This window comes from Genypterus blacodes, unplaced genomic scaffold, assembly GCF_046128005.1.
Source record: "Genypterus blacodes isolate CSIRO-AG114 ecotype Tasmania unplaced genomic scaffold, CSIRO-AGI_Gbla_v1 ptg000012l_1, whole genome shotgun sequence".
Taxonomy (NCBI): Eukaryota; Metazoa; Chordata; class Actinopteri; order Ophidiiformes; family Ophidiidae; genus Genypterus; species Genypterus blacodes.
In genome coordinates this window covers 6,851,466-6,878,557 of record NW_027466826.1, presented here as the reverse complement: position 1 = coordinate 6,878,557, position 27,092 = coordinate 6,851,466, and the positions used below count along the sequence as shown (strand labels likewise).

The 27,092-nt window shown below is 42.7% G+C and overlaps 1 protein-coding gene across 10 annotated transcripts in view; it reads left to right on the top strand.

The window, feature by feature from the left end:
• col13a1 (collagen, type XIII, alpha 1) overlaps positions 1–27,092 on the top strand; it is a 76,558-nt gene that overhangs the window by 42,403 nt on the left and 7,063 nt on the right. For 3 of the 10 annotated variants that reach the window (XM_076163913.1, XM_076163973.1, XM_076163956.1), the window contains 29 exons: positions 1,695–1,721; positions 4,365–4,415; positions 5,975–6,010; positions 6,265–6,291; positions 6,578–6,604; positions 7,973–7,999; positions 8,093–8,119; positions 8,345–8,371; positions 9,511–9,582; positions 13,269–13,361; positions 13,502–13,543; positions 13,663–13,680; positions 14,122–14,148; positions 14,689–14,733; positions 16,727–16,753; positions 21,927–22,010; positions 22,118–22,144; positions 22,279–22,314; positions 22,412–22,468; positions 22,564–22,587; positions 22,672–22,716; positions 22,884–22,928; positions 23,061–23,195; positions 23,725–23,796; positions 24,001–24,036; positions 24,161–24,211; positions 24,394–24,420; positions 24,573–24,659; positions 25,816–25,851. In XM_076163913.1, coding sequence (XP_076020028.1) covers positions 1,695–1,721; positions 4,365–4,415; positions 5,975–6,010; positions 6,265–6,291; positions 6,578–6,604; positions 7,973–7,999; positions 8,093–8,119; positions 8,345–8,371; positions 9,511–9,582; positions 13,269–13,361; positions 13,502–13,543; positions 13,663–13,680; positions 14,122–14,148; positions 14,689–14,733; positions 16,727–16,753; positions 21,927–22,010; positions 22,118–22,144; positions 22,279–22,314; positions 22,412–22,468; positions 22,564–22,587; positions 22,672–22,716; positions 22,884–22,928; positions 23,061–23,195; positions 23,725–23,796; positions 24,001–24,036; positions 24,161–24,211; positions 24,394–24,420; positions 24,573–24,659; positions 25,816–25,851 — 1,335 coding nt within the window. Of the gene's footprint in view, positions 1–1,694; positions 1,722–4,364; positions 4,416–5,974; positions 6,011–6,264; positions 6,292–6,577; positions 6,605–7,972; positions 8,000–8,092; positions 8,120–8,344; positions 8,372–9,510; positions 9,583–10,291; positions 10,334–13,268; positions 13,362–13,501; positions 13,544–13,662; positions 13,681–14,121; positions 14,149–14,688; positions 14,734–16,726; positions 16,754–21,926; positions 22,011–22,117; positions 22,145–22,278; positions 22,315–22,411; positions 22,469–22,563; positions 22,588–22,671; positions 22,717–22,883; positions 22,929–23,060; positions 23,196–23,724; positions 23,797–24,000; positions 24,037–24,160; positions 24,212–24,393; positions 24,421–24,572; positions 24,660–25,815; positions 25,852–27,092 lie in introns of all 10 variants that reach the window. The other 7 variants (XM_076163991.1, XM_076163965.1, XM_076163922.1 and 4 more) reach the window with 6 other exon arrangements.

Here is a 27,092-nt window from a genome sequence, read left to right as displayed (position 1 = left end):
TCAGCCCACATCAATATGGAACACTATGCAACATACTTACACGAATGGGAGATATTAATTGCATAATCATTCAGTATAGGTACCTGTCGATAAAGTTTGTCGTCCTCTGTCATTCTCCATTCTTTTTGTAATTTATTCAAGTAAATGATCTCTCATAGACACTCAGTGGCCTCTTATTAGACACACCAGTACAATTCAATATAACACTCTGGCTTTAAATTCTGCCTTTGTGAAGCAGATAATGATCCTTTTGTTGACATTGTGTTAGCAGAGTTGTTTATTCAACTCACTGGTAACATTTGTGGACATGCTTTGTGGTTCTGCATTGTATTGAAATGTGTTTCTAATATTATGTCCATTCCATTCACATACATGAGGGGGGCAGAACATAGGAAACACATTTCAAAACAAGGCAGTCCTATATATCACCACTAAATGACTACATTCATATAATATCTGTGATTTACTAAACTCTTTACACTGAGGGAAGACGAAGGATTTGCCGGTTAGAGGACAATAATTACTCTGTAAAGGCCAGTAAAACAAATCTAATTATCAAGTATAGTAAGAACAAAGGCGGTTTTATGTGTAATTGTAATATTTTTAAAACATTCCCTGACTGATTTAGTTTCAGCATGGGAAGCCCCAAACGTCCTCCGAGCACAGTGGAGAGGTTTGGAATCTCAATGATGAACTGTGTTGCTGTTGGCTGCTGCAACCAAATCAGGAAGCGATTCTTAAACGTACTGCCCAAGTGCAATCTGTTACAATAAACTCTTAAAGACGATTTCATATGAAGGTGAAGAATAACAGAATAACAGAAAAAGTACCCGGTCATTTGTTACCAAAGACTTTGATATTGACAGTGAAATATTCCCATTGTACTGAAACAGAAATACCTAAACTTCTCCCAGCGTGTATAAATTGTATATAATGTATTTGTGCGGTTGGACATGGCTGCCTGATGTCTTTTCCAGGCCACCCAGGCTTTAATATGTAACCAGTCGATACATCTGCATTACTTTGAGACATTATTATGTCATTAACTGCCTGTAATTCACAGGCTAACCGCAGAATTGATTTAGTCACTTTTGAACATTTCTCTTGACTATGGACATATTTCAAAGCAATTTCAGCCCCTCAACATACTGGATGTATATATCAATGATATGTTTCGCTGCCTTTCTCTGCTCAGATTGTGCTTTAAGAAATCTAAATGGAAATAGAAGTGGAAATAAATTTAGATTGATTTCTGGATTGCTAACTGATGATTTAGTGTCTCAAAACTTAACATTTAAGCCCCTGAAACAGCTTTTAGACAATAGGACAGGATTAGATCAATTTTCGAATTAACATATACTCTATTAAACTACATTTTATCATTGACACTGACTTGTTGATCCAGGCTAAAATAGTCGACTACCATTTCCAACATAACCATAGACCAAATGACGTTTGCCCTCACTAAAGAATGTAATGACGCCACACTTACATGCCCTTACATTACACGGCCTCACACATAGTTCCCCTTAGCTCCTTCCTCCCCCCCCTGCCCACCCGTCACCTGTCCTGAACATGCTGCATGCCCCGAGCCCTCTTCACGTCTCTAACACTGGTTCCTCTCTCTCTTTTGTGTCTCTCTCCTCCCTTCACACCACTTTGCATGTGACTGTGTCTGCTGTGACTGATCCCAGGGCTTAAAAGGACACACAGGGGAGAAGGTAAGTTTAGGAGCACGTAGCAGTAGGAGGAGTTATGCTGATATTCCGTAGCAGGAAAGGGTCGAAGACAAAACACAAATTTGTCATGCGAGTGTTTTCCTGGCTTGCGTTTAAGTGTGTTTTATGTCCTCTGCTCGTCTATTCTCAACCCTGTTAACTTGCATCAGTGCAAGTTGGATGAGTTGTAGAAAATACTCTGAGGTATAAATAGGGTGTCACTTGAGACATTGTTGAGATCTGACTTAGTGGGTGGCGGTGTTGGTGGTTAGAAGTGCAAAGCTATCCACTGTATTGTGTGTACAGGTAGCATTTGATTTATGTCAGGCACTTGGGTCTGTATTTTTAAACAGCATGAGGGTCACATACTGTTAACGGTTTCCCACCCAGGTTGGATTACCTGAACCTCTTACTCTGTGAAACACAATAGTAACGATTTGTCACATAAGAGTCTGAAACTTCTCATTTAAAAGCCCCCGAAGAAAGTGCAGAGACATTTATGGAGGCTGCAGCAGAGTACATGAGAAGATTCTTAACACCAGTAGAGTTATACTGTATGTTCCTATATGCTGGACCATTGTGCAACAGTTCCATCGCAGCTCGGTGTCATACCACGTTCACATCATGTTGAGGTTAGCGTACATTTGATCTGCCTGCTGGGAAAGACATGATTGATACGGGCCTCAAGATGGAAATTACATGTAAGACGTCTTTTATAGTAGGTTCATGTATCTCCCACTCCGCTTCATGAATTGCAAATGTGAGTCGACAGAGACGGTAAACATGGCAGTGGATCTGCCAGCGTCAGCAGAGCCAGGAAGATCAAATCAAATAATCAGTTTCATTCCCATCAGTGCAATCAAGTCTGCTCCTGGAGAGTGAGGGAGTTCTCACCCAGACGTGGTCAGGTGTCTTTTGCGTCTTCCCTTTGTAATCCTCTGCGTGCCGTGCCCCAAACATGCCAATTTGTCGAACTTCAGAGTTTACAAAATCAAACAGGCAATCCCCCCTGTCTATCACATGTGTGGAAGCCAGGTTTACTGTAGATTTATAGGTTTGCTCTCATCAAACACAGCGTGATTTGGGAAGTGCAAGGCCTGAACGTGCATTAAAGCGCTAACACACATCACAATGGTTACTGTCTGGTCACAAGAGGAAGCATTTCTTGTCAGCCAAGCTTTGGTACGGCCCGTCCGCCAAGACAAACACACTCTTAGCCTCATGGTCTATGCCTTGACATGTGGACTGTGACCACCAAGACAGTAAGCAGAGAACCAGACAATGTAGTTGCTGTATTTTTGGTGCACTCAACAGATTTACATCCAAAAATAATTTGCCTGCTTCCGGCTGTCTTAATGGCAACTATTCTAATAGTACGGCCAGGGTTTGTCCCATGAGTGGTTAGTCTCCTACGGTAGAGCTGCCAGGAGAGAATGGATGAAGATACACAGGAATCGAGCAGCAGACTTGGCAGTAGACGTCCTCTAAAAAGGAAGTATCGCCCTCCAGGATAGAAAGAGAGAGGGAGAGAGAGAAGATGAAGACGAAGAAGACAAGCCCTTCCAGAACATTGCTCTTCTCAAACAAATGGGCTTTGTGGCTTTTGGGGGTGGGTGTTTCGGGTTAGTGTGTGGCAAACGGAGCCAGGTGGAGAGAGAACTGAAAGAAATGATAGACCGATTGTGCGAAAAGAGTATAAAGAACCACACAGAGAAAGTGTCATTTTATTTTGAAGGAAATGAAATCTACATAGTTTTGTCTGCTTGTGATTTCTCAGCTGTTGGTTTTATATGTATTTTCCCTGAGTGAGTCGGTGTTTTAGCCGTAGTTTTACTTTAGCCTTCAACTAAAGAAATCCAATCTGTGTTCAAGTGTATCTGTAGGTCTTCACCTGTCTAATCTACTAAAACTGCAGATGAAGTAACACAAATCTGCCTTGGATAACATGAACCCCCGTTTCCCCATCATTACTTTTGACTTTTTGACCCTTGAGTGATGTATCTACCCTCCAACCCAGAGTGAGAAAACAAATATGTCTGCTCTCCTGTAGTCCACGTAGTTCATTGGCCTTTGATGGATGGCTGGGGCCATAAGATGTCCTTGTGATGGGGTTTCCTCCAGGAGCGGAGAAGCTAATTAGGGAAAGCGCTGGAAACCTGAGTTGGGTCAGACTGGCCTCAGTGGTTTGTGAGATTGTGCAAGGAGGGTCAGCGGGGCTATTCAGACCATGGCTGTCATGGTGCAAATCACCCATTTTGTGCCAAAGCCAGAGCCCGGAGGCTGTCAGCTATTTGCACAGCAGTGTTGCTGACCTTCTAAGTCACATTGTGGAGTTATAAAGTATGATCCTGAAATCAGAGCCCTCTGACTGGGCTGAAAGTGAGAGGACATTGGGAACACTTGCATTCCTATGCACGTCCACCATGATTGTGTGAGAGAAAAATGTTGTGTTAGAAGTACCAATAGTGTATTTGAACAGATGTTAGTGGATGGATTTACCCCCAGCTCCCTCCAAGCTGTCACCATTTACTACATCAAAGCTCTTATTGTGCAGAATTCCTGTCTCTAATAATGTTTCTAGAGGAACTAAGAACTGGATCTTATTTCTTTGTTATGTCCTCTCAATAACTTTCTATCTGTCCATAGGGAGCGCCCGGGGAGCCAGGTCTGTCTATTATTGGACCAAGAGGACCTCCTGTAAGTGTCTTCACCTCTCCCTACACATACTCAACCTCTCCCTTATCCTTAACTACTGCTGTCCTTTTGTCCTGCTGCCATTTTTGTCGACTTCTGCTGAACACATCAGGATCAGCAGGACTTAACAACTCTGTTGATTAAAGCGGACATTTGGACAGATTTGTTGTTTTCCAGGCTTGTGGGGCACCAGGTCCAGGTTTTACACTATTTTGGCCAAACTTCTCCATCCAACGGTCTGTGTTAATATACCACAAAGGATGGAGTAATGCGATGTAATTGCATATAATAAGGAAAGAGCAGCATTGTTCACCGGGGCTGGAATGTGATTTGGCCATAAATTGGATCATCAGTCATGGCTGTTTTTATCAGAAACTACATCCCGGTCCAGTTTGGGTCGATGTGATTTATCCAGGCACCGGGTCGTAATAGGTGCTTTTGTTTCAAACCGCAATGTTTGGGAGAACAAATCAGCTACCCGTCTCTTTTTCTTTCTCTATTCACTGTTCAGGAGTTCTGTTGAGTCTACAGTGTTGATAACATAGCCAACAGTCTAGCCACTGCACTGGGGCAGACATCTGTTTTTCAAATCGATGATTATAAGAATCCGTACACAGTCGTGCCCACTCTGCCCGGACAGTAATCTGCATTGTTCTGATGAGCAACAGGCTGTGCAGGAAGCTATGAGCAGCCTCGTCCTGATCAGTGAGTGCCAGTCAGTCAGAGGTACTTTAGCAGGTACTGTATTTATACATGAGAGCTTCCAGTCTTGCCCCTGGATGGAACGGGAGAATTAATTTAACAGTGAGGTGAAGAGAAAAGGAAATGGACGCTTTGGAGAGCCAAGTGCCTCGGCTGCTTCGCCACATTGTCATTTCATGGGGGTTAGATGGATGAATGCGAAGGTATTTTCCCAAAGCATTCCAGCTTGAGTGAGGGTTATAAGTAAGTCATACCTTGCAGAAATATGCACATGATACTTTATAGACCGTGGACAAATATTACTTATTCCATAGTTAAATCTCTTGGACCTTTTAAATATCTACAACACGTACAATCTGTTTTATCAGTCATGTTCACCTCTTCCTCGTAAATGTGTTTCCCTACTTCGTCTTTATTCACCCCTTACTACCTTACCAGGATATTGAATATCCTGTGGAGCAGGAGGGGAAATCTGCAGCTCAGAGACATCGCCATCACAGCAGCTTGGCTAATTGTTATTGACATACACTCGCTTACCTCTCCTCCATAGAAGTCCACCTTTATTACATTGGAAAAGCGCCATCCATTGTTTTTTTTCTTCCAGTTTTCAGTGTTGCATTTCAGCCTCGTATTTCTTCCTCTGCTGTGCGCGCACACACACACACACACACAGCTCTATTAAATGTATTCCCCACAGTCTTCAGTATCACTCCCTATGTCAAAGTCAATTACAGCTGGGACCAAATGCTTCACCGCGGTGGAGGGATTGGGGGAAGAGAAGCGAACCTACTTACACACTCCCTTTTTTCAGGCCGACATCATTGTCATCACTTTCTGATTTTGCTTCTCTTTAATTCCAGGGACAACCGGGAACACGGGGATTCCCAGGGTTTCCAGTAAGTCACCCTCGTATTGTTAACATTGTTGAATTATGAGCTCATACTTGAAGATTTGTGTGTAGTTTAATAGGTCAAATGTGAGAATAACTACAACTACTAAAAGATAAAAGAATCTGTTCCTGCTTTACTTCATTTTTCGCCTGTTATCTTTTATATAATGTATATTTGGCTGTTATTGGCTTGCAGTTGGTTCTGTCTCCATATTGGAGTCTATATTTATTTAAAATATACCCTGCTGTTTTTGTTTCTAGGGTCCAATCGGATTGGATGGCAAGCCTGTAAGTTTACACCATTCCGTGTCAGGATGTTCAATAACTAAACTGCTTTTTAGTGCCCAGATCCCAGCACCATATGATGATAATGAGCGTAATTAACCTAAGAATGATTATGGTCATTATTGTAATAAAATCTCTATTAGTGTCATTATTGTTATTATAGTGGGGGGTGGAACATACTATAGATTTTTCTAAGAAGCTTTTCCAGGGAAATCGAGTCCAGAGATCTGTTTCATTTGGGTGATTCAATAATTTTACCACCTGCACTTTGTGTTTAATGTTCACACAGGGACAGAATGGACCTAAAGGAGACCTGGTAAGCATTCCTTTAACTTGTCATCGTTATAGACAACACACATTTCGTAAAAAATCAAAAGACCTCAGGTATGTACTTTGTGCACATAGTAGCAAGTACGGTGAGGCTTATTTTGCCGTTTCGATCTTATTAGGTGTTTGTTTAGCTGCATGCTTGGTGGTGGTCTGATTTATATGACATGATTATGAGGTAGCAGTGGGCTTTCTGCAGTGGACAGGCGGACATATTTATTAGACAGGATTGTCACATGGGAGCTGTTTTTTACACGCTGGGTTTCAATCAGGGTTAACCAGGTAAAATGCTGCTGAAAGCAGACAGACAGAGGGATTTTAGACTCTGCACTGGCTTATTAATGCTAACCTATGCGATATTTTCAAATCAAATGATACTTTAAATGTCATATTAAGGTGAGAGATGACTTAACTCTGGCTGACTCTTCGTCCTTGTGGAGCCAAAGGAAGTAGGCAGACTTCCTCATCTCATATCAGATGGTGCCGTTTGAGAAAGAGGAGCCATTGATCATTAAAAACACCTCTCACCTACTCCTGGAGTTTCAATCACACGTTTACTGACAATTCTTTTCACCAAATTTGATGACCGTCTCGGATTTCTTCCAACGTCAACAGAGTTCCACAAGGAAAAGAACGTTTTGCTTCTTCTTGCAGGATGTTGTGGTGCGAGTCACAGCTCGATGCTCTGGTTTTTGTCACACCCATAAGTGATTTCAGTAACCTCTTGTACGCTCCTGTTTGAAAACCATTACTCTTGTCAGACTGGGGGAAGTCGTCATGTCGGGGTTTGTTTGTTGAAGTGGGGGACTTGCACTAACCCTATCCAGCTCAATGAATTCCATGCCAGTATAAATGGCAACATTTCCAGCTGGCTAAGTGAGCTTGGATATTGTTGAAATAATGCTAAAGGTTGATTAATGGTCCTGTAATGAGCTCCTGTTTCTTACTTCCCTTCCTGACAAATGTCGAGTAGCATTAAAAAGGGCTTTGAGAGGTTGTCTGGTAAATGTATAGGGATGCTGTTGCCTACACAAAGTGGCTTCAGAGCTGCTGTGCCTGTGGGGTCACGGGCATGCGGTGTGCTGGATGCGTCCAACTGGGCCGTCAACCGGAGTCCATTAATCAAACAGTAGTTCAACTTTGACAGCTACGTAGACAGGCACACCCCAGGGCCTGATGGGAAGTCAAACTGAACGGCGTCCTTATAACACCTAATTGGTATTGACTCCTGTAGCAGCCAAGTCGTCCATTTGAGCGATACGTTGACATCCTTTCATTCCTTTGACTGCTTTTATTGGATGTTCAGTTCTGTCATGATCACACAGGTGTGATTAAAAACTGTTTCTTTGTCTTGCAGGGTCAACGTGGTCAGAAAGGACTTCCAGTAAGTATCTAAAGTCCTGTATCAGCCCTGTGATGATGAGTAACCTGCCTGTAAAAACAGTCACCACTCACATTGCTTTGCTTTACCTTTCAGGGGGAACCTGGACCCAAAGGGGAAAAGGTAAAATGGCTTTACAACAATGATATGAAATTATTTGCAGTAAAAGGTTGTTTTTTTTCATATGAATTGGCTGCAAATAGGGGGATGAAATTTCTTAGCTTCCACCTTAGTCATTGATTGCTGCTTTCAATTTCAAACTCAGTGGTTATAAGTAATTATGCCGAAATAAAAATAAAGTCTTTGCTGGCCTTCTTTCTCTGATAAGCTTCCTGGTTTTGTCCTTAGGGCGTCTGTGGAGACTACACACATAGGGTAAGAAAACATTATCTCAGAGCAAATTTCACTCGTAAAGCCATTGTTTTGCCTAGTAATTATTATTGTCATTATTATTATTATGGCAGCTTGATTCCTCCCCGCCCGCCTCATTTTACCACTGGATCAGCTTGTAACACAAACAAACTGAGGCTGACGTGACAGAAATAACCTATACTTTTGATTTCCCTCCCAGCTAATCGTGTTATCTTTCACAGGTCCCAACATGCGTAGAGTTTTGTTGTGACAGAGGAGAGAAAAAGAGATGTTGGAAAAGACCAAAGCACTGTCAGAGCAAATGACGAGTAGCACGATGATGGGTAGCACATGCAGAGCTTTGCAGGACTGTTGGCCTGGCGTCTCTTGGGTTTGACCGTTTGAGCGAAAACAAGGCAATTACCGGCTGCCTGCTGGAGCGTACAGTCAGACGTGATAAGAGGCTGTATGTGTGGGTGCCAAGAATAAGATTCTTTTGTGTAATGGGGGATTTTTCAGATAGCTAAGTCTATTTCCAGTGTAATTCAGCCTTTTAGCTATCGAGCTCCTGTTGAGGCGATCAAAGTTGGTTTTTTTTGCCCTAAACTTTGGGTACTTCATTCAAGAGACCCTAAAAATAACATCGCGACGCATATTGAAATGCTTTTTTGAATTGTTCTCCGTCATGCGTCATGTTGCGATATGCATACATCTCTGGATGCTTTAGGTTAGATAAACAGGAGGGGGGCTCAGAGTGGGAGCGCTCAGAGGAAGAGGGACCCGGCGAGGACGTTGCTTTAAGGAGTCCCCTTCCCCCTGAAACATGCCGTATGACTGTTGAATTTGTTTTCATACACCTCTCAGAGCCCCCTGCAGCACTCTGTATGGGAGGTCTCTTCCTGGTGTGTGCTCCTGCTCTTGTCCTCATTTCTGTAGTGGGACCCCTGAGGGTGGGGTGGTGAAGGTAAGATTTTGTTGAGTTTGCCTTCAAAACAAACCCAACAAATTCAAAAAAGGATTCCATATTTATTATCTAAGGTTGATTCAAAGCAATGTTATCGCCAGATTTCGTGAGAAATGGTTCACTTATTGTGTGGCTGGATAATTCTTCACCATCACCATTACAACCACTCACTGAAATGACCATTTGTCCCGATGTATAGGGCCTCTTTGTGCAGGATCTTCCTTTGAAAACCCTGGCTGCCTTGCGCTCCAGCCAGGCTCTCACGTTTAAGGTTTGTGGGTGCCCCCAAACACCCTGCGCGGTGGTGTCACCCAGTCGTGCCGCAAAGAGAGCTAGTGCCCTAGAGCCAAGGCACTCCTCAACCTTCTGCTCTCCACCAAAAACAAAACATTCCACTGATTGTAGAACGTGGGGAAGAAGTTCAATCCACCTTTTAATCAATCAACTGATCTTAAAAAAGATTGGAGGATTAAAATGTGTTAATAATGCAACTATTATCTCCTGAATTGTTACTGGTATTGAAGGTAAAAGGGCTCTGTACATTTCAGCATGTTACTGGGTGTGGTGGATAGCTGTAAACGGTGAGGGTCAAAGCAGCAGACTTGCCTACTTTTAACACATTTATTCCCCCATACTTAAACATCACATGCTGTATAGATTTCCATACAAATTTGTAGTGTTTTCGCCGTTCAACTGTGATTTACACAGTTATACGGTGATTGATGACACAATGAAAAAAAAAAGTGCATTCCAAAATCGACACAAGTGTGCGAAGGAATTTGCTGAGAGTACTCCTTGGTTTGGATCGCTACATAATGAAACATGATGTATGGAAATATGTGCTGTATGTAAAAAGTAGGCAAGTTACATGCAGCTGGTTCTACTACGTATGTGTCAAAGGGTAAACTAGATATCAGCAGCATCACCCCTTTACCGCCCTCTTCTAAACTTGTATCTGATAATGCTGGTCATCTCAACAGAAGCGGCGTATTGTACAGCCCTGTGTTGGACAGTTGGCCACAGTAAGTCTGGATGTGCACCGTACTGTACTGCTGTATACTCTCTTTGTGGCAAGACTGATGTCCACCTGATCTCTACTTCGCTGCACTCTAGGGGCCTGGACTCTTGTTGATTAATGGTGGATGTTGATGTCAAGACAATTCAGAGCTAAAAACAAGTCCTCAGTGAGACAGCAGGGGACTCTTGTTGATTTGCAACCCACAGATACTGCCTGTATCTACCAACTATGCTTTTGATCTAAGGAATCTGAGTATCACATTACATCAACAGTTCCCATTGCCACCCATTCCAGGCCCATAGTTTGCAGTGTCAGTGCTTCTTTTTGTCTCATTCATTTTTCCCTTTCTGCAACTTTGTTTCCCTTTTTCTCTCCTTCTCCGTCCCATTTCCTTTGCTTTCACTTTCACCTTATGTTCTATTTCTCTCTTCCCTCCATACCCCTCCACCCCTTCGTCCCCCCTTCTCCTGGTCCTACCCTGTTTCCTTTCTCTGGCCTCCTGGTGACCTTTGCCCTGTGACCTTTTTGCACCGCTGGCCACCTGTGCTTTGTGACTCCCCCCCATCAGATGTTGCCCATCACCGTGCGCAACATGCCCTCAATAAGCCCTCTAATCCTAAAACGCCTCAAGGTACAATTCTCTCTGCCCCCTCACTTGCCCCTCTGCTCTCTCCCCCGTGGATGCCAACCGCCGCCGACCATCGCCAAAACCGCCCCGTCTCCGCCCTCATGCTGTAATTAACCAGCTTTGGCCGTTACTGCTTCTTATCTAGTTGTATCTCATAAGCCAACGTTCTCATCTGTCCATTGACCAGGAAGTTTCCCTGGAAGAAGAGATACTGTATCAATGGGACCTTACTGGATAAATAAAAAAAACAGGATGACGAGGTCAAACAGAGGTGCCACTAGACATTTTGGGGCCCTTAAATGCAGGTCAACTAAAGCTCTAACTCAGTACAGCTGTAATCCCTGGCATGTTCCAGAGCCCCTGAGTTGCTCTGGGCCTCTTGTGTAACTCCAGATTTGCCCCCATAACAACAGTGCAGGTTCCTGTTCCATTTCATAACAGTAATCACTCTTAACATTAGTTATTATTTGACCCCAAGCCCAATTTTAAGGTGATGTTAGTGACCTCAGTTTAACTTTGCCTTAAAAATACTGTTTCTCTATGCAGGTATTCAAGGAATATATATTTAAAAAAAAGCAGAATTCAGGTTTATTCAGTAAGTTTACCCAAGAACAGACTTTGGTAATACAAAATGATGTAGTAACAGGTCAAAATACTGAAAATTTGAAATATCAATGCCCTTTAAAGTGCTGGAAGAAATAATCACAAATCAGATGAGCTTATAATTTGTGATAATATAGTCATGAAATGATAAGTGATAATATTCTCACCGGAGCAACCATGCCTCAGCGGGCTGCCATATGGATCATGTGGTAGCCTGGCACAGGAGGGCCTCGTTGGCATCTGCAACCGTTTGTGTCCCAGGTGTGTAATCTGCTCTGTCTCAGGACAGAACACCTTGTTTGGAGATCAGTGAGCTAAATACAGAATACTGAATGATAACAGCAGTTGGAATATGGACAAATATATCAGGCTTTTATGACTGATCAGATATCACTGATAATTATTGGCTCTGCAATTCATTCAGGTCTTGGATATGCTTGACTGCTATTTTTAGGCATTTACATTTTTATGCGTATGGTAAAAATTTGCTGAGCAGCATGCTATATCAGCTATTGGCAGCTGCACACCATCCATATCGGGATCTGTGTAACCCTTGAGAAAACCCTAACACGCACCCAAAGGCATAAATCATTGTGGACACGTTCTGTACTACAGAGACGCTGTAATGAAAAATGGATCTAATATGGATGGATATGTTCTCCATTATCTCAGAATAGAACTCAGTGCCAGACTTGGCAAAGCTCGCCGAGCCTGAGCTACTGTAGATGAGTGCTCTCATACAGTAACACGGTGATTACTGAGCAACTGAAGAAGGGCCAAGACTCGTTGTTATGAGGTCCTCTAAGCTGGACCACATGTGCAAATCAATTTTGTAGTGTAGCGTAACAGATGAAATGCCACCCCGCATGAAGCTGTTCCCATTCTACAGATCTGACACAGGAATTCTTCCAGGTGGAGGTAATTGTTGCAGGAGGCTAGTCTATTCATGATGAACCTACAGCTTCCATGATAGATTATGCACCGGAATTGCTTTTACAAGTTGCGAGAGACGAGTAGCAGAAGTGATTTGAGTGAAACAATGAAGACACAGATTCAGGATGTGCACCAGGCACACACATTTATCTCAGGTGAGGTGTATTTATTCTCCTCATATCCTGTGCTCATTGGAAAGTGCCTTTATTTGATTTTGTTTAGCTTAGGCTTCCCCTGGCTGGCTGTCAGTGGACCGATTGACCACATAGAGATTAATGGGTGGTGGATGATTGCAGAGAAGCTACAGGAAAATCACAAAATTACATTGTCTGAAAAATAAACAATAACTGATATCGTCATGGATAAATGTTGAGCTCAAATTGCAGCTTGCAGCTCCTTTGTGGTGATATTTCAAAGCAAACCATAGAAAGGCCAGGCAGCGCTTTAGCTTCTAACGTGTGTGTCACACGGTCATCTGATTAAAATAAAGTGCTGTGAAAATAAGATCAGGACAGTTCAGATTCCTTTATTCCATGTGGCTCATCAGAAAGTGAAAATCTGTAGTTTCAACTTACTCCCAGCGCCACGTTCTCCAAACAAAGGTAGTTGGTGAAAAGAAATGCAATTATAACCGCTTGCCTTGCTCCGCACCTAACACTCCCCTCTGCTACACCCCTCTCCAGTGTTTGCAGTGTAGTGTGAGGCTGCTGTGTTGGCATGGTTAGTGTGGTGAGGCTCTCACCGGCCTGGCAGGTTGTAACTCAAGGTCTCTCAGCAGGGCGAGCCTGGAGCGCAAGGCCCACCGGGACCTCCTGGACCCCCCGGACCCTCAGGCGTCGGCGGACTGAATGGAGCCAGCGGTCCCCCGGTGAGTCCCTTCACTTGTAGAGACACGACTGATTGGCTGGAGTAGAGTGTGAGAGGGACATCCTGAGTTATAGTTAGGCTGATTCTTTCATAATAGTGTTCCATATTTTGTTCATATTCTTGTTGCTTTTTTCATTACAGGGTAAACCTGGTGAACCGGGCAAACCAGGAAAAGACCCGAGGGTGAGCTTTGCTCTGCTTCATTCAGTGTTCCACCTTTGTTTTTCATGTGTTTTTTTTCATCAGTGAACATTTATTGGTATGACATTAATCATGTTGTGATGTCCACGTTGTTTCCACAGCTTTTACCAGGATTTAAGGTAAACAACATTTTCCTCTGTATAAACAGCAAAACTACATTTTTCAAGCGCTGATTAGCATCAGCGTGCTGCTGCTGCTTCTCATAATGACTCCTCATTCATTACGGTCAAACACACATAGTCCCCAATAACAACTCGCATCAAAAGGGGATCAGAGGTGAAGTCTTTCTGAAATACATTCATAATCCCAACAGAAATACTACAAATCTATGTTTATTTTGGAGAAGACAACTAACAACGCCGCCTGATGTATTAACTGTGAAGGTTCATTTCAAAAGAGGAATTGTCGATTAGCTGCAGAAAGACTAAAGTTGAAATCTTTACTTTCATACCCTCAAATCAAGTCTTGACCCCTGGTTTACGGTTAAAACTACATTTGGTCACACTTGATGGATATGTACTCAAAGTCACAATAATGAAAAAGTCTGTTTTTCTTTACAGGGTGAACCAGGGACACCAGGACAAAAGGTGACTTCCTGTCTCTACTCTACCTCTGAAAAAGGATGTGGCCTCTCAAGTTGATTGGCAAAGCTTAATATATTCCAATACACAATCCACAAACTGTCCATTGAGTAATTGATGGACTTTTCATCATGGAAGGAAAGCAATAACCATTTATTTCCTGTTGGAAGTGGAGGAAAAAAAAAGTACTTTTATGTGTCAGTAGAAGCCGTATCATCTGCTCTCAAGCACCAGGGACCAGGGATTAATACAGGAACAAAAGGAAGCAGTATTTCATTTCTTGTTGCTATGGTTTGTCTCAATATAGTGACACAGCTTTACTACTCTCAGACATAGAACATGTGCCTGTCTGTAATCAGTAATGGTATTTCAGGAGGAATGTACCCATTCAACAGATATGGTGGTATAGTACACTTGTATTCACCAAACGTCTCAGGAAAAGATGGTCCCAACAAATTCTCCCCCTCTTTGCTTGTGACACGTCCACTTTATACCCATCAGCCATTGCGTTTCTTCATATTAATATTTGTTTCTCTTTCTTTACAGGGTGACAGAGGAGATTCTGGTCCCTCAGGCCCTGACGGCTCAAAGGTATTCTAGTCTCTCTATGTTTTACAGCTTGCTCATTCTTTCCTGTAGTTATGATGTAGTATGGTCATGAATTAGTAATATAGTTGGATGTTGCTTAAAAATGAAATGATGGAGGTGTGACTTTAATGGTAGAAATAAAAAATTAAAGGTTTGTGAATAGTTTAGAGGCGAGGTGATAAAGATCCTGTCATCCAGACTTCCTGGCAGGTAACTTCTGCTGCCTCCTTTATGGCTTTTGACACCTATTCAATGGAAAGTGTTTGCTGGATTATGGTCACACTGTAATTGCACAAACCTCCTTTTAGCATTGAATAAACAGGGATAAACACAGCGGACGTGCACACGCTCACACAAACATGCACACATGCAGTCTCGGCGGCAGCTTAAAGGATCTAACCTTGGCTTGAAGCCTTATGGGGGGGCAGAGGGAGCTATGCCTGTTAAACCCTCCACGTGCTTGTCCTTCTCCACTTTTCCATGGCTTAACAAACTTCCTCCGGAGGACACACACATAGCAACTGTTCTTCTAATCCAAGCCATTACTCAGAAATGGCAAAAAGGGTGATGCAAAAAAACAAAAAACAAAGGAAGGAAGGAAAATGGCAACTTAGAGAAATTGAAAACTTGCAAAAGAAACCTTTTCTAGTTTAAAATCAAACTGTGGTAGACTGGAGACACCGAGGTTGGAACGTTTCCAATACAAGTAAAAGGAGTTGTTTTAGTTCAACTATATTTCACATAATTTGGAGTTAGATTACTGGTGTGAATGTGTTCACACGGAAAAGGTAATAAATACATGAATTAAAGAGATTTAGAACACATTTGAGTTACTGTAATGATTCTGACCGAACTGTTTTGACAAGCAAAAGTATCATTAATGAGCTTGTGTGGTCAATTGATGTAATGATATTTTTCTGATAATAACTGAATATTAGTGACTAAATAATAAATTCAGCCGGTACCCTCTGCTGTTATTCAATAACAGAGCTCCATGTCTGGTAGCCAAATGGCTGACAAGGCTAATGATCTCAGTAGCTGAACCTTTCTCCCATATGCCGGTGTGAGTTTGATGTGGATCACATTTGATTAGCCCGCTTCAGATGGAATGTAATATTTATGGACAGTCTGCCGTATGTTTAATCTGGATTGAAAATGCAGCGAAAGCGAAAAAGCATTTTGACGCTTAGAAACTATGGAAGAGACTGTGGTTCATTCATCAATTTATTAAGTAGAAAAAACTCATTTATTACTTCCACATATGTTCAGGACTTAAACGTGTCCTCCTCCACATGGCTTAAGAAAAACAGCTCAGCCATCTGGGTAATGTCAATTTATTGGCTGCTGCTGTCACAAGCAAACCACAGTATATAGAGTATCTATATATTATATGACTCTCTGAAAGGGGGTTTTGCCCAAGGCCAGATTTGAAAAGTCAGATTTAAGCTCAGCTGTCGATTCATTTGGCTGCATTAAAAAAACCCCACAATATCCTTCTGCAGTTTATACTGGAGCTTTTCTGAGGTCAGGTACATTAAGAGCTGCGTGGCTGTGAGCTTCTGTGCAGGTTATTGCCTTGTAAACTTATTTTGTTCAGCCTCTGTTTCCTTTCCCATGAAATCATACCAGAAGGTTCTGTTCTTTTCTGGTTTATGAGTACATCAGTGCACTGGCGTTGTAGGCGAGGCACAGGTGATGCTGAACATCGTCTGATACGCTTGTTCGTCCTCCTTTGAACTTTCTCTACCAAACTCATCTCAGCTGTTCTCAACATTTGGTATACGTTTGATTACAGGGAATGTTATCCAGCAAAGATTAGAACTTCTTGGATGAAATACATTCTGCTCCCTTGGTTTTTACATCCACTTGCTTTGGTCCCCAATTCCATTTTATTAATGCTCACAGAGGGTATTTTGCGCCATCTAGTGGTCAGTTATTATTGGACTCATTTGAAAAGAGGTGTGTGTGACTTATGTGTCTCTGCTTTGTTTTACAGGGTATTAAAGGAGATGAAGGACTCAAGGTAAGATTATTTTTGCATTTTCTAAGATGACACACACACTTTTATGTTCCATCCCTCTTTTGTGAGTGCAAAGGCATCATAGCTTTTACTGTACCTGAAAGAAGAGGATGTTCTACCATTCTGCATCATACTTTGCTCACGTCGTTTGCTTTTTGTGCCTAAGGTAGAGACAATACATTCTGTGAAAGGTCTCAGTTTGTGCCACTTTTGTGACAGGACAGCTTTGTTGCTCTTCTTCACCATCATCGTGTCTGTATTCCTGGTCTCATCTTAATTTTAGGGGGTTAACATTGAGTCTGCTCAGTTGCCTGATCTGGACAAGACATCAACCCACTTGAAAAACAAACCCCAGACCAGACAAAACCTTCCCTGTCTCTCTACTGTTTGATTCAATTCTAGCAAAAGGCAAACACTTACTTGCTTCAGTCCAGGGACAAACATGATACAAGGCCCGTGTGTCATCTCTGAAGATTTACAACACCTTCTTTGAGGTGCTTGTCAAGAAAGGAGCACTCCCTTCTCTGTTGAGCCTTGACTTGTCTTTAGCTTTCCCTCTTGTTTGAAAGGGTGTGTCTGTTTTTACTGCACCGCCGCTTCTCTGAATTATCGCGTCCGTTCATTCTGTAGGGCGATGAAGGAAGGAGAGGTTTCCCAGGGGAGAGAGGAGAGAAGGTAGAGTGAAAGCCAAGCATGGGTTTGGTGTGGCATGTTGAGGGTTTTGGACGGTCACATGCATGGCGAGATTAGATACCTCACTGCTGGAGTCTGGATGATTGAATCTTGATTTACGCTTTCAAACCTGCCTATTTCCCAGATTTTCAGCACGTGTATAGCAAGACATAAGGGTTAAACTGGGTCTGTTTGTTAAGGAAAGATTGAATAATCGTAATAGTGGGGTTACTTATATTTCAGTTGATGCTGCAACAATCTCTAGGTGTGGTATCATTGATGTTAAAGTTGCAGTTCTGCAGTGTACACCTATCGAGTGTAATCGATCCTCCATGTTTCACCCATCAACTGCTTCCCTGTCTCTAGCACGTTACATACCTTCAAACAGCAGAATTTCAGCACCGACCATAAGTCATTCCTCTTTTTCATAAACACTGTATATCAATAGTGAGATCAAGCTCAGCAGCTTCCTCGGACGTGAAATGAAGCGTGTCGTCCGATACAAGTCTAAGTCAGTCACAAATTATTCTGGCTGCTGTACCACAGTAGCACATTGCAGTAGCAGCTTGGCGGTCCTGCACGTGTGTTTTCCCCATTACGGCTCACAGGACATGGACAGATGAGGGAAAGAGGAAGGAGAAAGTAAATTTCTTCAAGCCTGCTTCAAGGAACTTCAAGGAAAGGCGCATATTTGGTGGTATCCGTGAGAAAAGGGCTTTTATTGTTTAATAAGAAAGAGAAAGTGTTTCTGCAGGCTGATCCTTCAAAGTTGCATTAAGGAGTTAAGGTCTGCCCCCCAAGAGAGATCTGTTCTATATATAATCTCCCAGAGTTTAAGTGGTGGTTCCATGTGCTGAGTGGAGCAGGTAGAGGTATTGCGGCTTTGACTCTTCATGGTGCCGACCACAAAGGACGACTTTACTACACACTCGCCAACTACCATTTCCAAAATTCCCAGCAGGCATCAGTCCCACGCCCTGCCTCGGAGGAAGCAGACAGGGCTGGCATCGTAGGACCTCGTCTAGTCTGCCGCTGTGGTGAAACGCCTGTAGTCCAGCCTGATGTCATAAGCTCCGTCTTTGATTTGACTTCCCCTATGGTCAGACCTGTGGGCAGGAAAGAGAAACGGCGGAGACGGCGGGTTTTTGCCAGCACCTGTACTTTCTGGACTGAATGAACAGGCGTCACTGCCTTCCTCCTGTCACTGCAAATGAGAAAGCAATGAGCAGCACAGCTGGAGAAAGCATTACGAGCAGAGGGGAAGACAGCAATTATGTTCTCCGATCACCCACCTTGTTCTGTTATTCTTCATGGTGGCTGTAGACATGTATGCAAAAGCCTGTGAAGGATTTCCATGGAATTGATCTCTATACATTGAAGCTGCAGTGTGAGGATTCTGTAGAAAATCTTATGTATTGATATTAATCAGGTCTTTGGTCTAAATTGTTGATGGATGTTGGCGTTTCTAACCTCTTAGCCTTTTCCCCCCGAGTGCCACCCTGAGGTCAAACTTTACATTTTAAGGCTCAGTTATGGTTTTAAATGTACTGTTTTGGATTGAGGTTGTTGAAATCTAGTATTTAATATCAAAATCTCTTTACCACTGTGACAAACCACTGTTCCGGATCCTCATTAGCTGCTCTGCTTATTCAGACAGTAAGTTGACTTGTATTAGGTTGTTATGGAAACATTGGCAGAGCATCCCCGTCGCTCGATGTCTTTCCTGTAGAAGCAAGTTTGATATAAGGACTTGGCTGAGGCACAAACGGAATGAAAACAAGCGATCCTGCAGCGTGGTTACAGGATGACTCCAGTTCCTTTAAATGTGAGTGTGACTGATGGGTTCACCTCATTCGTCTTTGTACATTTCCTCTGAAGTGGAAAGCCTGTGGCTGCAGGGCTTCAATAAAGAGATTAGCGTATTGATAAATCAGGGAATGGCATGCCAGGGTGACAGAGCGGTGCAGGCTCTCCTTCTGCACGGAGCCTCACAGGCACATCCAGAAAGGAAGAGAGATGTTAAAATAGACGCACAGTGGACGCAGGACTTCTAAGTCGAGCAAAGAATGCTAAAAGCTAATTGGCGGATCAAAGAGAGATGCCGTCTGGTGTTTTGCTGGAGCGGGTTGTTTCGGAGTGTCTCTGATGAATCCCACGGTGTGATTAGAGCAGTCACCACTCCGGTCCTCCTGAGGGAAAACTAGGATCAGGAGCGACCAGCAATGCTTTCATCTGTCCACAAGCTCATGTACTGGATCACCATCATGGTCACTTCCATCTGTATTGTTCACCTGAAAGAAGAGCCCCGAGGCTTTACACACACACATACACATACACATACACACACACACACACACACACACACACACACACACACACACACACAATGTCAGCGTATTCTCTTAGAAATTATGGCAATATGGAAGACTGCAATCCTACCAACAACACTACAAACAGCTTATACAATAACACATTAACGTTATCTCCAAGGAGCTGTATTTGTAGCTGTAGTGGCAGTTGTAGAAGTCATGTTATGGCATTTATTGCTTTATTAACGGCACTAGTCGTGAATAATATTGTTGTAGCTATAAGATATTATTTTCCTTATCATTATCACTGATAATGATCACATTATCAAAAGCTCCTACGGAAAAATGAGCTCTCATTAGCCATTAGAAATGCCATTATTACTGTAGCAGCACTGCAGCAATCAAGCTCTAAGCAGCATGAAGGAAAAACAGCCTGCTTTTGATGTTGTAAATGTTGTGTTCCAAAGCGTGTTTGCATTCTGACAGCACTTACCGCATTTGTTATTCACTTAAATGCTGGATTTTGCTTATCAAAGCCACCGCAGAAGCTGTTTACGTTATAATGTTGATCTTTGAGGATTAACTGTAGCTGCTTAAGCGCTTCTGGCTTGGATCTCTTTTGCATGCTGCCGGACTGAGCATCCTGTAACCTTTCACTAAGTCTATGTGTGTGTTGGATAACCGAGTAAGTAAATACACTTCAAAGTCCTCCAAGCATCAACAGACACACGGTTGATAGCTGCCCGATCCTATGGGGACAAACAGGATTGTGAAGATTCCATATGCTGCTCCTAGCCCTTAGAATTCTGTGTGTGCGTGTCTGTGTTCACAGCTGTGACTGCACATCATCCCCAAACCCTCTACTTGTTAATATGGCCAATTTGAAGTAGGGAACACACACACAGATGCGTTAAATATCTGGAGTGTGTTTTGCTTACTATTTATAACATCTCATTTCAGAGGGTTCATTAACTTTTGACAGGCACTCCAAAGTTTTTCATCATGTTGCGCTTATGAATAGTAAATGCGTCTGCACGTCTTGGAATTTCCTAGAAAACACTGTAATTTCTGTCTCCTTTCCATTCTTTTCCTGTCAACTTTGACCGTTGCATTGCTGTGGCTATGGTAGGGAGACCCGGGGTTTCCAGGCACTCCTAGGCTGAAGGTAAAGTTGTGTTTTGAGGAGTGTGTGTGATCGTCCTTACACAATCAAGTCCGATGTAGCGTGTCATAACTTAATCTCTCTTCCACTGGAAAGGGTCAGGCTGGCATCCCTGGTACCCCCGGCATTCCCGGCAAGAGGGGCTACAGGGTAGGCGTGGCATGGAATGGGCACCGTAACTGTTTTGTTGTCCTGTCGGTCATCCACGTTCCTTTCCATCTCCTTTGTAAAGTCAGATTTCCGTCAACTTGTCTTTGTGATTGGACAAAGATCCAAATAAGTCTCAAATTTGCATTTTTTTGTATTTCACTCGATCTTGGTTGCAGTGTTTTGATCTGTGTGACAGATGTTAAGATAATTAGCCAGCTTAGTTTCAAATTAGGCTGGCTAACCCCTGATTGTGTCTTCTGCTGCCCAGAACTGAATCACACCAGTCATCAGGGGTGACAATCAGTGAATTGCTAACATTCATACATTCACTGTGGATCACTGTGGAATGAATTCTGTTCAAACTCATTCATCTGGGATCTGTGGGGATGCATAGAGACGCTGTTTGATTTACTTTTATTGGTCAGTGACATACGGGGCAAATGTGTGAATTTAATGTCAACCATCCTTTCATTCATTCCATTTTAATTCACCGTGTGAGTAATCCTAATGAATGTGCAGAATATTCTCATGAGTTATTATGACAAAAGAGGGTTCAACTGATGTTTTCCCTTGCCAACGTATCAGACCTGGACTGAACTTCTCTCAGCAAAAGGTCACACAGGTCATACACCTCTGACATGATGGAGATTGAGAGCTGCTTCAAGACAATTATATTATTTATGGTCTTTTAATTCCACTTTTTACTTCTCCTCAGTATTCTACTGCCAATCTTGACCAGTTTCACTCAAGTCTTCCATGTTTGTTGTCCAGTGAGGATCTGTGGCAAAAATCAGTTAAACCCTTCATATAAATACTGTCGCCTAGTTACAGGGTAATATATTTTATTCCACTTAATTAACATTGTTCCCGCTATGTATTGCAGGGCGAGAAGGGAGAGGGAAGCGCTGCAGCTCAGGGCATTAAAGGAGAACCTGGTGCGCCGGGGATGGCTGGGGTGGGACTGAAGGTAAAGGAAACTAGTGTGTGTAGTGGATCAGTGGCTTCAATCAGAGCAATGCGTCCTTTATGGTGTGTTGGGAAGAAGTAGAGAACTGAATGATTTGTCTCTTACAGGGTGAAAGAGGTGATCACGGAGGCAAGGTAGGATGTGAGAGTATTATGTAACGGTTCACCCTCCTGCCTCAAATAAAACATAAACATTTGATGAGAAGTTTGTTTACAATGTAGCAGCTTGAGAGGAGAATGTAACCGTCTTAACTTTGTTCAACCTCTAGGGAGACGCCGGCCCTGAAGGCCCAGCCGGACCCAGAGTAAGTGATGACTGACAGACTCATATTCTGATAAGATCTCTAATCAGCATCTTCACTATGAGCTTTACCAGATGTCTTGTGATGGTTCATCTTACAGGGTCCTCCAGGCCCGACAGGAGAGCCAGGAAAGTCAGAAATCCAAAACAATGAAAATGTAGGTCTCTCTCATGTAGTTTCACTTTTCTTTTGGTAAGACTGTAGAATGTAAGACTGTGAAGCCTGATTTTAACATCTAATATTCATCCACAGGATATTCGTAACATACCCCTGATGGTAAGTAGCTTCTAGTATTCAGTGTGACATAATGATTAACTTTTGGAAGTTTTTGTTCAGTCATTGTGAATTTCCTCACCGTAGGGTCCTCCTGGATTACCTGGACCTCCTGGCCTTTCTGGCAACAAGGTAGGAGACATTTCTAGAAAGATAATTGACAACCGACTTTCTTAACTCATTTTTAGAAACTGGAATTTACTTGTAACTCACTTCGACAAAAGAGGTCATGTACCCACATTCCGAAAATAAACATGTATTTTCTTTATACATAAATGGATGTGTTTGTTTAATCCAAGGGTGAAGTCGGCCTGCCAGGTCCACCAGGAATTGACGGAGATAAGGCAAGTTGTTGTTTTCAGCTGTTCTGTCACTGTAATTTGTTATCTTCTAATAAATGTCAATATGATGATGAAGATTCACGATAACAGTATTCTCTCACCAGCACTCAGTGACGAGTATGATCATATTTTCAGGGACCTCGAGGGAAGCCCGGAGACACAGGTCCTGCAGGCCCAGCTGGTCCCGAAGGTCCTCGAGGCGAAGGCGGTGTGATGGGCTTTTCGGGACCTAAGGGAGATAAAGGGGACATGGGTTCATCTGGCTCACCTGTAAGTGGCTGCGTTAACCACACAGCACACCACATCACACCACTGCCTGGGGTTCTGTGACCAAAGGCTGAATCCAGATCTGTCATTAACTAGAGGGAAGGCCTCGACTTTTACGGCTGCCCTCTTATTATCTAATTAGAGACTCACTTGGTTGGAGGGGACCCCAGGAATGACAGCGTGTTTAACCTTTTAGTCACCATTTCACTAAATGTGAGTCCATTTGGCTTAGTTATGTGTAGCCTCATGTTATGTTAAAGAGCGGCAGCGTACGCTGTTATTTATCTGGCAATTATATATGAATAAATAAGTATGAATTTATTCTGCTTCTGCTCATACATGTTGGTGTATTTGCTGAGGTAGGATGGGCAGCATTGCGTCCCTGACTACATCATTGGACATCGACTCATTCTAAACAAAGGATTGGCTCGTTTGATTTTCTGTTTTGGTTCGTCTTCTTCACTTCATCGGTCCCTGAAATGAAGCGCCCTTCCATTAAGATAACGTCTATCTCCCCTTCCTTGTTCTGTAGGGATTAGATGGCCCTACGGGTGAAAAAGGGTCAACAGGTTCTCCTGGCCCTATTGGATTACCAGGCACAATGGTACGCAATGGTGCCCCTCAGACTGCGTCGTCCTGTATGCGATGTTTGACCTGACAAAGGGAGAACAGTGCTCTGCTGTATTCATGTGTTGTTTGAAATAACGATGTGTTGCTTGATGTTTCATACAGTTAACAGTTTTTGTAGTGAATTAATTACTATTCTCCATTTTGTATCCTTCTATTGTTTTCCACCCATTACACACAGGGTCCCAAAGGTGAACCTGGAGGAAGGTCAGAAATGGTAAGAGTCATTCATTAAACAATTCACCACATGAACTTTTATAATAATGCACTTGAATCAATTTATTGTGCTTAAGTCTAATGTGCTGCTTGTGGTTATTGTGTGTGTGTTTGTGTGTGTGTAGGTTTATGGTCCTTCAGGGCCGCCAGGACCTCCAGGGCCAGTTGGCCCAGCGGTGAGTCAAATATACCTTCCTTTTAGGCCCCAAACCTAAGATTCAAGTTTATGTTATCAATAGTTATCCACTTGTTGAACCACAACTGTCTTCAATAGGTTGTGAAAATGGAAGTGTGGATTGATAAACGAAGGTTCAATGTTGTGGCAGTTGTATCAGTTATCCTATTTTGTTCCTTTCAGGGGTCCCAGGGGCTGTCAGGGCCAAAGGTGAGACTAGTTTGGCATCACGTCACCATCATTTTATGTAATCTAGCTTCACCTACACACGTTGGAGGTCTTCATCACAAGCATTCTGTGCATGAAAATACCTCTTCATAATAATTGTAAAGCGTCTGATTCAGTTTTCCATTCCTTGGTAGGGAGAGCCGGGCATAGGCATCCGAGGAGAGAAGGGCGCATCAGGTCACAAAGGTGACAAGGGAGACAGAGGCCACCTTGGACTCCCTGTAAGTAGACTGGACTTTGTACTTAGTGTGAGAGACAGTTCAGCCTTATTCGTCTAAATTGAAGGCATATTGTCTTTTTACCTATTTAAGAATTATGCTTACTAAAAACTAAAACTTTAGCTTTTTATGAATCAAAAGCCCACACTGGTCTAACTCATTCCTCAGAGCTGTGTGTGGCCCATGTTGTGGTGTTCAGTCCAGGCTGAGCTGTCCAAGGATATGTCATGTTTCATTATGTTGTTGAGATTCTGTTGAAATGATGCATGAATACTTGGAAAGGAAAGTAAAGGATTAACATAACAGCTACAGATCCAAACCCAACTGTTTATTGTAATCTAAATGTTTATTCAAATATCACATGCAGGTGTTACAGCTGTCTTATATTATGCCGATTTTACACTGTGTCTGTCACTTTGGGTTTCTATTCTTTATTCTTGGTTTACACTCTGACTCAGAAATCATTTATCTGTATCATCGTTGTCGTGTGAAAACCTCATATCTCCAAATATGAAGCTTTCGAAGATGTTAGTATTCAGTGTTTATGCTGTGTTTATGTTCGTCAACTCAGATAGGTCATGAGGTTTTCACATGACATCAATGATATTTGTCACATCATTGCACAGTAACTCCTCTTTATTTGTGTGAAACTATGGACCATGTCCCCTGCAGATCCGGGGTGGAAACACTGAGTCGGCTTATTGGAGAGAAAGGGGCTGATGTCAAACAACACCAACAGCCTGTGACTTTGATATATTTGAATTACAGAAATTGGCACAGAGCTGATAATGAATAAAAACATGGATAAGAGTGAATCCTAAATCGTGTCGTTCATTACTTCCACCCTTGCAGCCGATATGCACAGTGGATGGAATGAACGGCATTATTATCAGCAACAACATGGCCATAGAAAAATGTAAAGTCTTATGAAACGAACAGCAGAAGGAGTTACTGACAATTACTGTCACTCACGTTACCTCCACCTCCACCACAACTTCCATCACCCTTCATTTGTCGACATCTTGTACGTGTTTTTTGGAGTCACTTAAATCACAGCTTCACTCACCCACCCCCCCATCCCAATCCCTCTCCCCCACCTTCCTCCCACCATCTCCCCACCCCTCATCTCTGCTCTCTAACTATGTACAACGCAATACAGGGGGCTCATGGGTTAGACGGCAGACCGGGTCCAGTGGTGAGTGGCACAAGACCTGTTCCAGTCCCCCCCCCCCTCAGCGCTCTCCTCCTCCTCCTTCTCCTCCTCCTCTTCCTCCACCCCCTGCTACTATTTGCTTGTCTGCCATGTCTGCTTGTCATGTCTGCTTGCTTTCCTGCCTTCCGTGCTTGTCTCGTCTTGTCTTCTCTCCTGCGATAGCTTTACGAGGGCAGCACCATTCAGGGTTGTGTTCTGAGGATGCACTGTTCGGCGAAAGTCAACAGTTTGATTGGCTATTCAACTATCCACTATGGAACACAATGGCAAACACATCAACTCCAATCAATACAATAAAAGCATCATCAACGTCCTATATTTACATTTTTACCCCTTATTTTATTTTACCCCACATTATTTCCTTGTGATCGTAACAGCTTATTATTTCTTAAGAGAGCTAATTCTTCGTTAGACCTTACTGGAAACTCCACTTATAAGTCAATCAGCCTGACAGGATTAACAGTATTAGAAAGTGAAACCATCAGATTTGGTAAAATCACAAATGATGATCATGTAAGCAGCTGCCATAGGAATTGAAAGTAATCATGTATTTACACTTTTATTAGGAATCCTAAATTAGATATTAGCAAAATGTAAGACTTAAAACACTTGATACCTGATATATGAACATGATATACTCGTATTTTAAACTTTCAGGCACTAGAAAACAAAAATCAAGATGTGACAGAGAAATGTGTTACCTCAAGACAATGAGATGTTTAAGTTATCATGAGGATAAGTTTTAATATCTTGATAACAGGCTTGAACAAATCATGAGTAACCATGGCTGCTCAGAGTCGCTCTACACATTACAACACATTACAAATAAACTTGCCTATCACTACTTTGAACTTTCACCTCCCATGTTGGAGGCCCTGACAGTGTAAATCCTCAAACCTCAACCATGCCTGAGCAGTTCCCTGCCTCGTGATCCCGTATCAGCTCACAAGTACCCAACAGTAGCATGCAGAGACGGCCATGCTGCATGATACAGAATGTCATCCAGTGTATATGGACAGTATGGTTGTCTCCTGATGTTTTCCATGCAGCTCGCTCATACTGGATATGCCTGAGATGCAAAGGTCTTCCTCTCCAATCCTGACTGCTACTCCATAAGAGAACTGCAGCTGAATTCTTCATTTTCTCTCCTTTTTAACAGTCTAGTCAGTAGCTCAACAACCTTGGTGTGTTCATGTCACAGTAAATTACAGCCTGTACCTTTC